We start from the raw sequence: 12,005 nt of genomic DNA on the forward strand, positions 1-12,005 counted from the left end.
TAACTTATAAACGCGTCAAAACGTTGGAAGTATTATAGAATGTAATCGGCCAAACGACCCTCCATCAATTTCTTACCCTGGTCAATGTGAAAACCGCACGACGTTCAACGTTTTGCTCCTTTCTCTCGAGTGACAAAATTTATCCGAAATGGATGGCTGTTACGCGGTGAACTTTACTACCCGACACAAACAGACGGGGTGCAGGAATGAATATCGTACCTACGTGCGGTGAATCATATCAGCTGCTACGGTACACGGGTCACCTATGAGAAGGTACAGAAAAAGCGCTCCATCACTGACAACGGAAGAGCGAAGGATAGAAATTAAAAAATCGCACAAAGCAGCAAAGATAGTGCCTCTCTGCCCTCGGGGCACGGCCATTTCGCTGACACCCCTCGCTCTCAATTAAGCTACTTAATTAGAGACTTGATGCGCGCTTCATCGGGAATTCTTATAACTCGGTGTGCATAAAATTGTCTTGATTAGAGTTTGAAAAACTCGTTCGGTTATCAGCACGGCGTCTAGACGGTGGATTATTCAGAATACCCTGCACACCACGGGGTTCCAAATTTCTCAAATTAACCCGTCCGAGCGGCGACGTGCGCCGCACACCGAAGCTACAACAAGATTCCCGGACCGAGCGTCGTTGAAGAGATTAACGTGACGCTTACACGGCACTTTGTCCAGTTTGAGACAGACTCTTCCGATGTCTGGTGAGTCTCGTGAAGCTGTTTCCGCGTTACGTCGTGCCCAATTCCTAATAGTTCGATCGATCCTCGCGGGTGTTTGTCACTGGCGCGTCCTTGACGAAGCCGAGCAACGCCAGGATCACATATCCTAATCAGGATTCTATGATTCATTTGCAGGGTAAACGGCACGTGGCGCTTCACGGGAGAGCCGCCCGGAATTTTGCGTCGATAGCCGCCCCTCCTGATCACCCCCCAGGAATAGCTAAATTTCGGATAGTGACGGGGACAAAAGTTTGCCAGCTCCAGCAGACGCGGCCAAAGTTACAGTCAGACTGGCGCCAGCCCTCTGCCAACACAGCCAGACGTCGCCCACGTCGTCGAGGAAGTGTGGCGAACGTCGTCGCGACCAGAACACCAGTTCCCCTCGCATTTGTGCGCCGAAGCTTCACTGTGCGGGAAGCACTCGTGCGAAAATTTCCGGGCTAACTGGTCGAGAAGATTTGCGTCTTTCTGTGTTTTCGACTCTTTATCGTTATTGTGCAGTCGCAACTGTCGAACCAGACGTGTGATTACTCATTCGATCAACGCGCTCGCGCTTCGGGTTGAGATCGAATTTCGAACAGTACATCATCGTTGGTCCCCGCACGACGAAATGCGGGATCATCATGCCCACGTGCTATTCGCGAGAACGATGATAATGCGATTCATCGTTTTTGAGCTTTACATCTCCCAGAGAAACTTTACAAACAATTTGAGTATTTTTGTGGCGAAGTGAAAGCTGCATCGCCGCGTTTTTTACGGATCTGAAAGAAGATGGACGGCGCACGATTACGACGAAGACGTCTACGAGCACAACGCACTCTTGGCGACGATACTTCTTCCAATTTACCATGTGCCAGAGAATCATCGGGTTCAGTCAAAGAACCGAGTTCCACGAGACGGTCAGCTGGATGGGAAGAACTCATCAGAGTCAGCCTGAAGACGTTTGTCGTTGACCTGGACTCGTGTGTGTGAGTAATTCTCTGATGAATCTCTTTACAAAGAATCATATCTGACAAACATCTCGAAATATAGCAAAAATCTATAATGCCGGGGCACTGGCAGGATTCTGACATTTCGAGTTTTGCCAAGGGCGCACATTTACCCGGCGAATCGAAAAACGAGTCAAACTTTGGATTATTTGTCCTCATAACCTATGGATGAAAATGAACTGATTTTTTATTTTTTTTTCTTGCTTATACGTATGTATATTTTGAGCGTGAAATTTATGAAAACAAAAACAAAAGGACCGCTGGAAGAACGTTTTTCTTTTATCCCGTGTAGCGTTGGACACTCACACTATTTGAAACAAAGAAACAGAAACGAGTTATTTAAATCAATAGATTTCACGAGTCGTTGACGATCGCCAAGTTTTTTTATTATTATTTTCACGAACTGGTGACCAATTAAAATTTAAATACGAAAAGTTCCTGAAGGATTTCGCGGTTTTGTGGAATTTTTGGAAAAATAAAAGTTGATTTTACAAAAGTAAGATCGTCAACGACTTTTTAGTATGTCTCCGCGTATTTTGTGTAAATTTTAAAAAGTTCTATAAAGCGCTTCTCGAGATATCGTGTCGAAAAAAACGCGTTTGAAGTTTTCAGTGTGGTTCTGCTATTGTTGCGAGGGTAAAAAGCGAAAATTTTCAACTTCACCTTTAGTACTAAATTCCATGGCCCTCTGTAACAATCGCAATTTCATGAGAGGTCGATTTCCGTTGCCTGCGAGTAATTCTTTTTGCAATTTCCAGCGCTCGAGCACGTTTCATACAAAATGTCGTAACTATGTCAATTTTATAGATATCAATATGAAATTTGCAGGAAACATTTTCAAGACATGAAACTTTCAGACGGAGTAACAAAAAATCGAGTATTCAAACCTCCCCAGGTAGATGAGCCTCTTTAAGTGAAGCCGCTATCACATCTGTTTTTTTTTTTTTTTTATTTTTACCTTTCTATTTGATAATGCGATGCAACGTCATCGGCGATTTTTTTAAAATTATAACCATCATCGGTTCATACTTAGCGACTTTGTCTAATACAACTACTCGGGATGTATTTCATTTTCAATACATGGTTTCGCAGTCTAGTGGGTTGATGCATTGTTTGAAAATAAATGTCTTCTAAAATTAGGCTCAAACCCCAAAAACCGCTTATCCCTGTTTCGAGTCGTCAAAATAATTCGCGGCGAACATTCGGCCCAAGGGCATGTTCGTGACAAGTGCCGCTCGATGAGGAGCCGGCCCCTCAAAGTGCGTCGTGAACATTAAACGCCGGAAGTCATCCACCCTTATTCCATCAAGAGTATGATAAGGCTCGAAGTGGCAAGCGCCATTACAAACACGTCGCAGTTGGATGCCTTTTATACACATGCGCCTGCATTAATATTCTGAAGCAAAAAATTAAATTCACCCGTTCACTTGCTTTGTACAGTAAAATGCATTAACGGAATCCCTGATTTATAAATTTCACCTTCGCACTAAATCGCAAGAATCAATCTGTATCTAATTCAAAACATGGATATCTGTTCAGGCTGTTCTACAAAATGAGGTATTCAATTAACATGCTTTGCATGAATGGGTGATTTGACAACCAAGCCGCCGAATAAGGATTCGCCAGTAATTGTAATTTCTCATTTGTCACAGATAGCGTTTGGTGGTACATTGCCAGAGTTGACTGGTAACAATGTTTAGGAAAGGGCGGTTAATCTACGATACATCCTTAGTCGTCGGAAGTCAACAATTCTCAACACCGCAATTTGCCACGCACAGTCAACTATGCCGTCAAACAATCGCGTACCGAGGAAACCCTAACTTCTCGGCGCACCCCGCTAGACATTCTTTGCAGTATAAAGCGATCTACACGCATTTGCGAATTCCTGTCATATGGCACTTCAAAGTAGAGAGGTCGAAGCTTGTTTTGGCTATCGAAGCAGCTAGATGTTTAACAGGGATACTCGAAATTCATCATTTGATATCGGTGATTTATCAATCTCGAGTATATTTACTCGAGATCCAATTGAGGTGATCGCGTAATCAGATTTTTTTTAAACACCAATTTTAAGAATGCTAAGCACAAAAAACACGTGCCACGTCCATTTGGCGAAAAAGAAAGACGTGTCAAGTAACGTACAAATATTTCGAAAAGAAAAAATGTTTCAACGTTAATTTTCCAATTGGTAGAAATTACTCCAAGCAAGGATCATTTGCAAACATTCCTCGAATTGATCGCTACATTTCAAGTTGAAAAATTGGTACTTTGGATCACGAGTGATTCATTAGTGTTCGGTAGCGTGAGCTCAGTTTTTTCTTTACTTCGTTTATAGAGAACCTTATAGCTGCGGTTCGTTCGCGGTGCGACGCATGCGTGGGCTCACCGTAATGGGCAGGATCGGGTGGTTCGAACTTTGTACGTGCGGGCTGCTCGAGGTAAAGGGGGTGGGAGAGCGGAGCTTCAGCCGAGGTTATAGCCTTGTAGGTATCCATGCTCAGTCGCAGCGTGATACTAGCTACCTTCAACAAGTGTGCTACTACCATCTTCGCCTGTTACCATTTAATCATCGTCCGACCGCCCGACTCTACTCAATATCGAACGAAAAACTAAACACCAATTTCAACTGTGACAACGAACGGAAGTATGTGCTCGCGTGATCCATTTGCCTACTCTTTCCGACACGGACAACGATCCGCGGACGGTGACTCGGCGATTAAAATATATCGGGCCAAAACAAAGTGATCAACGCTGATACACGTGATGATAATAGTAACAACAACAACAACAACAACAACAACAACAACAACAACAATAATAATAATAATAATAATGATAATACAAAGATTAACTAATTTTTCAGGAAAATTGGCGAAATTTCATTCTTTTACGTTTTAAAAACAAACTCGGCGTTCATATTTCACGAGATAAGTCGTACGGGTTGAGGTTGTGATAACAATAAATCAGTTACGCGATTACTCGAATAATATTGATAATGAATTCGATGATATTTTTTCAAATGGATAAAAAATTATTAGACCATTTTTAGAGAGCAGACTATTTAGTGCTTCGGAAACAGCTGACTTGCGTCTGGTCTGACAGGGCGGTGGGGTAACGTCGTTTGGGGCAGAGCCTATATGAGGAATTGCATAGACTGCAGCGCGGTGATCAATTTAAATCTACATCAACAGGTTATCCGCCCTGTGAGAGTCATTTATTTAACACCATTTCTGCCATGTGTGCTTTTTGATACAGATTTGCAGTCCACAGACTGGAAATTGTATCATTAGTTGGCTCGGTATAGATTTTCAGCAGTTACCAGCTGCGAGAAATTCTCCATACCACTGGTATAGCAGTGCTAATTATCACGCGAACATTTTGGCAGAGGTGGCAGGTCAATCAATCATCTATTTTCATCAAGCCGAAATTGCCGCTTTAAGGACATGCTGGGAAACAGTAGGGTTTCCTTTGGATCATTAAAAACGCATTAAGCCAAGAAATCCCCCGGCAGTTGACAAGGCCACAGATATTTAATTAAAATTATTATAATCCCTATCGAAAATTGATCACACAAGTGAACTGCAGACTGCTTGACTACAAACTCAACAATTTTTCTTTTCTGCCGGGGCAACATCGTCAAGGTGACACATGACTGAGACTAATCTGCTCATTCGGCAGTGTCGCTCGCTCAAAGAAAAACCACTTTATGTGCGAGAGTGAGGTCAGCCTACGCAAACCCGACATCCATCTCTGTCAATCTCCAAAGATGAAACAACCAACATAAACACAACATGGAATATCTATGTTGAGTGCTCAGCAGTCTTCCCCTCGCATCTTGAGCACTTACTTGGTTTAGGGCAGACGGAGAGCCAACCAAACCCTTGAATTCAGACCTCTAAAAATCGGAATGTGATTTCACCAGAAGATAAGAATTTACGATGCTCTTATCCAGAACGGTCAACCATAAAATGTGCCGTTCGAGGACCCAACTAGTACGTGATGCAACTCTTGTGAATTTGTATTATAACGCAAACTTGACGTGCCGTGATTAATATTTAACTCGAGGCGATAAAATTAAAGTTTGCACGATGAGCTCCGTGAGAAGAACAGCGACCGCCAAAGGCGGCACTGCACGTCGCATGGGCCACGTGCTAATCGGCTCGTCCCCAAGTGTGAGGAATCTGTCACCAGGAAACATCGAACGAGACAGCAATACCGGTTCCCCTCTCCACTCCAGGTCCAAGTATGAATTGAGAAGTGTCAGCTTTGAGGGATCCAGTAGGGTGCTGCCATGGACAACGCGGTGAGCTTTTATTGGATATATTAATGTGGAATGTCTCCTTCGCATGAGAAAGGTGTACGATAAGTGTACGATGTTCATGACGAATGGAGCATGGTAACAGATGTCAGTGAACTTATTCCCTTACCGTGGTTAGTGGGTCAGTTAAGGTCATTTTGACGACGAAGCAGTCTACGGAACTACCACCGCATATTTGACCGGATGAGCACCGCGGTTAATCCTTCGTCTTCGGCCCTTTAAATGCCAGTGTACCCGTCACTTACAGCCGCATCGTCGAGCTTTTCATCTCCCTCGAAACTCTCGGGAAATTTCGCTTAAAATATGAGCTATAGCAAGAAGCTTCGGGGGACGTACTCCTTTGTAACTTCTCTGGGAGAGATATACGTTATACTTAGCACGTTTCTTTATGAGCAGAGTAATTTTTTAGCACTTACATAGTTGTTCATTTAATTCCTCTTCTCTTGTTGTTCGCTCACTGCTCTTAAACTTTCTGCAAATCTTCCACATTGTCGGAGTTCGGGTAAATGATTAAGGAAACTTTTCGGCGCAAGACGCGAGTCCAACCGAAATTGCGTCCAGCTTTTTCAAACTTTTTTTTCCTAGAACCCTCGGCAACAATGAACCGTGAACTAGCTCTGCTTGCTAAGTTATAGTAGGTTCTACTCTCAGAGGTGAGCCTTCAATCGTGAATAAGGCACCCTCAAGGATGCTTCGCGATATTAAATTTTCATCAACGTGCATTGAAACCTAAATCCGGAAATGCCTCTGTCAGGCTGGCCGAATGGTTCAAATCTGCGCAACTGTGCATGCGTATGCATCGGACTGAATACCAGTGTGCACCTTTCATCATAGAAACCTTCAATACTAAAAGGTTCAGTCCCTTTAGCAGTTACACGAGCAGATATTTAATCGACTGAAAATTCTTTTTACCAAGTTGCGAGAAGTCATCAAAAACTGAAATTTAATGCTCCAAATCCTTTTTAGGGCTTACAATTAGCCCAAGCGTTGTCATTTCCAAAGACATTTGAGATTATGTCCATATATGTTGAAACATCAATGATTCTTGTTTTATCAATGATTCAGTGACTTATCAAGAAGTAAGGAAAAACATAAATGTACAGACGTTAATACGTATACAGGTGATTCTTTATTGGTAGAACTTCAGTGATCAATATACACATCAGTACAAGAAGTCTATGAATTCATTATAGTTTATAGTCTCTGCATCCCAATATATTAAGCAAAGACATAATTTCCAATAAATTGTTTAAAATTGTAATTAAGAGTAGTGATCGAACGGTGAAAAATGAGTCCATTACTTTGTGAGTGCAGTGTTCATTATTATCGCCGTGGATACTCACAATGGTGTACGTAATTTCTTTCCGCAAGCGATTTGCAGCAATCATTAGTCGCTCATGACGCCGAAAGCGATTACTTAAAAGAGGCACGTTTTTACCGTATTAAAAACGTATGCATGTGTACGTGAGGTGATTTCAAAGTTTCCACAAAAGGTTAGTACCTAACAACCCCAGTCGCAAATGACATATAAAATATTTTCTTATAGTTATGGTGCCATTGTGGCATGACCTCGTGTATATTTCCTTTTTTTTTCTCTGCCTCGTAAGTTATATATCTCGATCGATCTTTGCTGTTGACGTATGATTCGAGCCCCAGACTGGTTGGTTAATACTCTGTGTATGGTGCCGAAAGCGAAGTGAAGTTGAATTACAGAAAACGGATAAAAGAAATAAGTAAAATTGTACAAAAAAAAGTAAAAATATCACCAAGTTTCTCATTGCTGCCGTTTCATTCCTAGTGCCCTTTCAGAGGTCGTGAATTAGGAATACGGTCAGGTGGCAGTGATTTGTAGCCCGAGGCACTTTGTCGGATCCCAGTCAATAGAAGCTATACGAAAGTTGGCAATAGAGGGGCGCCAATGACGAGTCCTGATATAAGGTACTGACCAAGCTACGACTGACCTTGGCCTGGTAAGTTTTCAACACTTCTGATTGGTTTAAGCACGGTCTTCAATCATGCTCTTTTTACTTCGGAGTGTTAAATGTTACACGTTGATATATATATCTGCCGTTGAGGTTTCTGGTTGTAAGTCTGGCTTATGGAACTGCTGCTAGTCGAAACCGGTGGAGATTAAGTCAGTCCCTGATGAAGAGGAAGTGGGTGTATGGCGCGAACCGGGAACACGGTTACTAGGGGGCTCCCACCGAGCCATCGTGCCAGTTCTGTGTTGTTTAGGCTACATATCATCGCCCACCTGGCACGGTCCCAGCTGAGGGTTGTTTTCCTCGATTAATCGAAACCCGCTGCAGGTGCGAGAAAGCGATGGGAAAATGTTCAGCCCTGTAATTCCATTCAATTCTTGGAATAGAATTAGCAAGAGTATGGTCCCGGGGTTCTTTGGCAAGGCTTTGGAAAAGTTGACAGTGGTTTTTAATTAACGCACCCACTCCCGCTCTGACCGACAACGAACTTCACAATTACACACAATACAGATCCGATCTTTAAACTAACTGCTTAGGTAGGACTCCTTTGCAAACGGATCCTTTGCAGATCCAAATCTCGTCACCACTACCAACCCGACATATCACTGTGGTAGCAAACTTTGGGGGAAGCAAAAACGGATCTTAGTTCCGCTACGTTCTTTGCTCGGGTAAACTTTGCTGCCGTCTTTGTAGTCTGAACGCAAATATGCCAACACTCTCTGTCTTATATTATATCTTTCCAAATGTGCTTATAAACTGCTGTGGCCGTAATTTAATGCTCGCTTAGGTGACCGTGTATTGATTTAAACGTTGAACCCTTGTAATGTATAAAATATTTGTTAAGGTGTTATCTTTCTCATGGAATATCACTATGTTTTGTTATATTTCCAGTCCAATTTCTTATTTGAAGTTTGCTTCGATATTATTCATTTTCTGTTTTCTCTTTACTCAGTTTCTCACTCTGATTCGTCGAGCAGTAGTAGTTTATAAGTCGGAAAATTACCATGCCACTCTTCATTTCACAATTGTCGAAATCCACGAAAAAAGAGGTACCTGTATTTTGAGAGAACTTCTCTTCTCTTGCCTCTTTGGAAACTGATTTACAATTTCTCTCTGGCAGGTGGCTTTGGGGAATATACGCAAAGAACGGGAGGGTGACGCGAGTATCCTGAATTCGGAATCAAAGTCGTCCGACGTCGTAGAACTCTAGTGGGATACATATAACAATATAACATGCTCGCGACGTGTATAAAGTATAACATACATGGTGTGCACGGTGATTGCGATTTGTTATCAGAGCGGTAGATGGAGGTTGTTCAATTGAATTCACGAAGAACATATACATTCATGTGCTTCATTTGTAAGATTGATTGCAAATACAAGGTTTTTGCGAAACTAGATGCTACTAAACTTTTCTACGTTTGCACCTTAAAGCCCATGTTCAGGTCATGAAAAGTATATTCGCGGGTAGACTTAGAGCTGAGAAATTCTAAACCTAATCTTCTTTCATTTCATTCAACATTTAAATCTGTGTATACATCGTGCATGGACTGAACACCCTGTATATAAAAGAGGATACCGTTCCATTAGGCCCAAGAGACTGCCGCAAGCAGTTTAAAAACGTTGATTATTCACTTCATCCCGGTTGGCTTCTATCCGAATTGTCCCAAGACCTCATCTCCGAGAAAAAGAGCGAGAGAGGTGGGAAGGAGCGTAAAACGAATTCATTTTGAATCGAGCGAATTGTGGATACGTATCAGGGCTTAAAAACTAGGGCTGTGGGCATCAGACGAAAAATTGATTGCTTAAATATACCTCGGGCATTTGGTAGAGAATCGCTCGGAGGATCTGATAACCCCGAAAATTTATAACCAAGGCTTATACATTTTCATGACTAAACAACTGAATCCCAAAAACCTTTGAATTACTGGAGGGAGTGGATGGACACCGTCGGATACATTGACCACGCTCCACCAGAAAGCGGAGGTTCAAGGAACCGTGTAGGGGTTTCAATTGCTCGAACTCTCAAGCTCTTCGGTAACCGATTACACGCCAGATTGAATTGGAAAGTAAATTTCTCGGAGGATACGAATGTACGATTACTTTTCCACGGTCTTTCAATATGCGTAAAAACGGCAACTGTTCATGTCACAGAAATAATAGATGAAAAAGAAAAACACTTTTCCGAGCCTCTCTCATATCTACAATTTCTCGGTGGCAGACAACTTTCATTCCCGTTGAACAATGACCTACTGCCGTGTCATCCATATCAACTTCAGCTTGTTTTCTGCACAAAGTGAAAACGAAACAGCAGCGCTTGTGCCATAGCCACAGCCATATCTACTAGCGGCCAAGGAAATCCATTATTTCGCCAGGAGCGCACTTCCATTATACCTACCGAAATGAGGCAGTCCTCTCATTATCATATCTCCGTCTGTACAACTCCCTGAGTCCTTGAGATAAAGCACCAGCGGGATTCGGAGCTTGGCTCTTAGTTCACTCTCAAGGAAATACGCCTGCAATACGATTTTATAGAAGAAATATTATGTTTTTATACATCTATTCATCAGAATTAAAAAAAAGTCCAGAAAATGTGATTAACGGAGGATGAATGGGGGCAGTTAAACCAATCGGCTTATCTCGCCGCGCCGCGGCTAGGTTAAATGTAGGAAACAGTACAACAACTCGATGATCTATTGGCCGCCACAGTTCAGTGCTCTGAAATCCGATCGGATAAAAAAAAGTTGAAATAAAATCGTTAAACGACGGTCCCGCAGCTCTCGATGCAAGACGTACCTTTGTTCGGATGTTGGACGCTTCGCGGTTCATCTGGGCTATGAGCTTCCATATACGTATATGCATACGTATAGATAGGTTAAACGTAGAGTTATAGCAGGCTAGTCAGTTCCATCCGGGTGAGTTTTAATCTCCAGCGAAACTCGTTGTTGGCTGATCTATACCTTCCTCCACATTCGTCTCTCCATTCACTCGACGTGTCTTCGGTCAAGGATGTGCGAGCACTCATACAAGCGCGGGTATTCCACATTTAGCGAGATACGTGGTCTGGCCTGGTCTGCTCTATCCTCGGAGGGCCTTTAATATCACTATCCGATAGTGGCTTCGATCCAGAGAAATAAATACCCGTGACCTGGCCCGAAGGGAATATCGGACTCCCAGTTTCGCGGCTTTTTACCCTTTTGCTAGTTCAATCGCGTTTGGAAGTGTTCATATTCTCGGCACGTTCCGAGCATTCGAAACAGATGATACAGCACAATCCCCCATATGCCATTACCCTTTGCCCACACTTCGAAATCGATGCACTTAGGCCATACTGTCAGCGCATTAAATTGAGCTTATCCGCCGCCGGCCAGATCGGGGCGGTTAAATTAAGGTGCTAGTGGTCAAGTTACGAGGGCTGCTGTGACCGCAGAACCAAAACTTGGGACATATTCGGTCATAGTTTTCCAAGTAGCTGTCCACCCCAAAGGGTGAAGTGTCAACACTATATTACAGTTACAGGAAACTTCAGCGAGAGAGAGAGAGAGAGAGAGAGAGAGAGAGATTGGGGTGAAGTTCTGCTCAGCTCAGCTTTATAATGTCCTTCAAACAGTTTCCGACCAAAGCGAGAGAGCTTTCTGTGTAGAACATAGACCGCAGCTGTGAGCAAACTGGCGTGCGGCAAGGATATTGCAATACAAATTGAATTCAAGACGGTGTAAGCTCGGCGAACGCCTTTACGTAAGCTCTTCAAACAACACCAGTCATACAGATTGTTTAAAGGAAGTTGTAATGGCGTTAAATATATGTATATATAAGTCGCTTTGTACGATCATCAATCATCACTAAATACGAGGCTGTACTTGATATACTCGGTCGAGTCAACAACGACCGAAAACACCGAACAAAAAGCAAGAAGTAAAGAGAAAAAGAAATGTTATTTTAATGAGCAGGCCTTGCTCTCATAATCCGTTCAACACACATTCGTGAC

General features: G+C 42.8%; 1 protein-coding gene across 5 annotated transcripts in view; it reads left to right on the forward strand.

Moving 5' to 3' along the window:
* Window positions 1-1,106: 1,106 nt before the first annotated feature.
* Window positions 1,107-12,005, forward strand: part of LOC124177322 (GTPase-activating Rap/Ran-GAP domain-like protein 3) — a 62,539-nt gene continuing 51,640 nt past the window's right edge. Inside the window, exon 1 of one of the 5 annotated variants that reach the window (XM_046559557.1) lies at window positions 1,107-1,699. In XM_046559557.1, the coding sequence (XP_046415513.1) occupies window positions 1,503-1,699 (197 nt within the window). In that variant the 5' untranslated portion in view covers window positions 1,107-1,502. Of the gene's footprint in view, window positions 1,700-4,574; window positions 6,021-12,005 lie in introns of those variants that run through there. The other 4 variants (XM_046559567.1, XM_046559556.1, XM_046559555.1 and 1 more) reach the window with 4 other exon arrangements.

This window comes from Neodiprion fabricii, chromosome 3, assembly GCF_021155785.1.
Source record: "Neodiprion fabricii isolate iyNeoFabr1 chromosome 3, iyNeoFabr1.1, whole genome shotgun sequence".
Taxonomy (NCBI): Eukaryota; Metazoa; Arthropoda; class Insecta; order Hymenoptera; family Diprionidae; genus Neodiprion; species Neodiprion fabricii.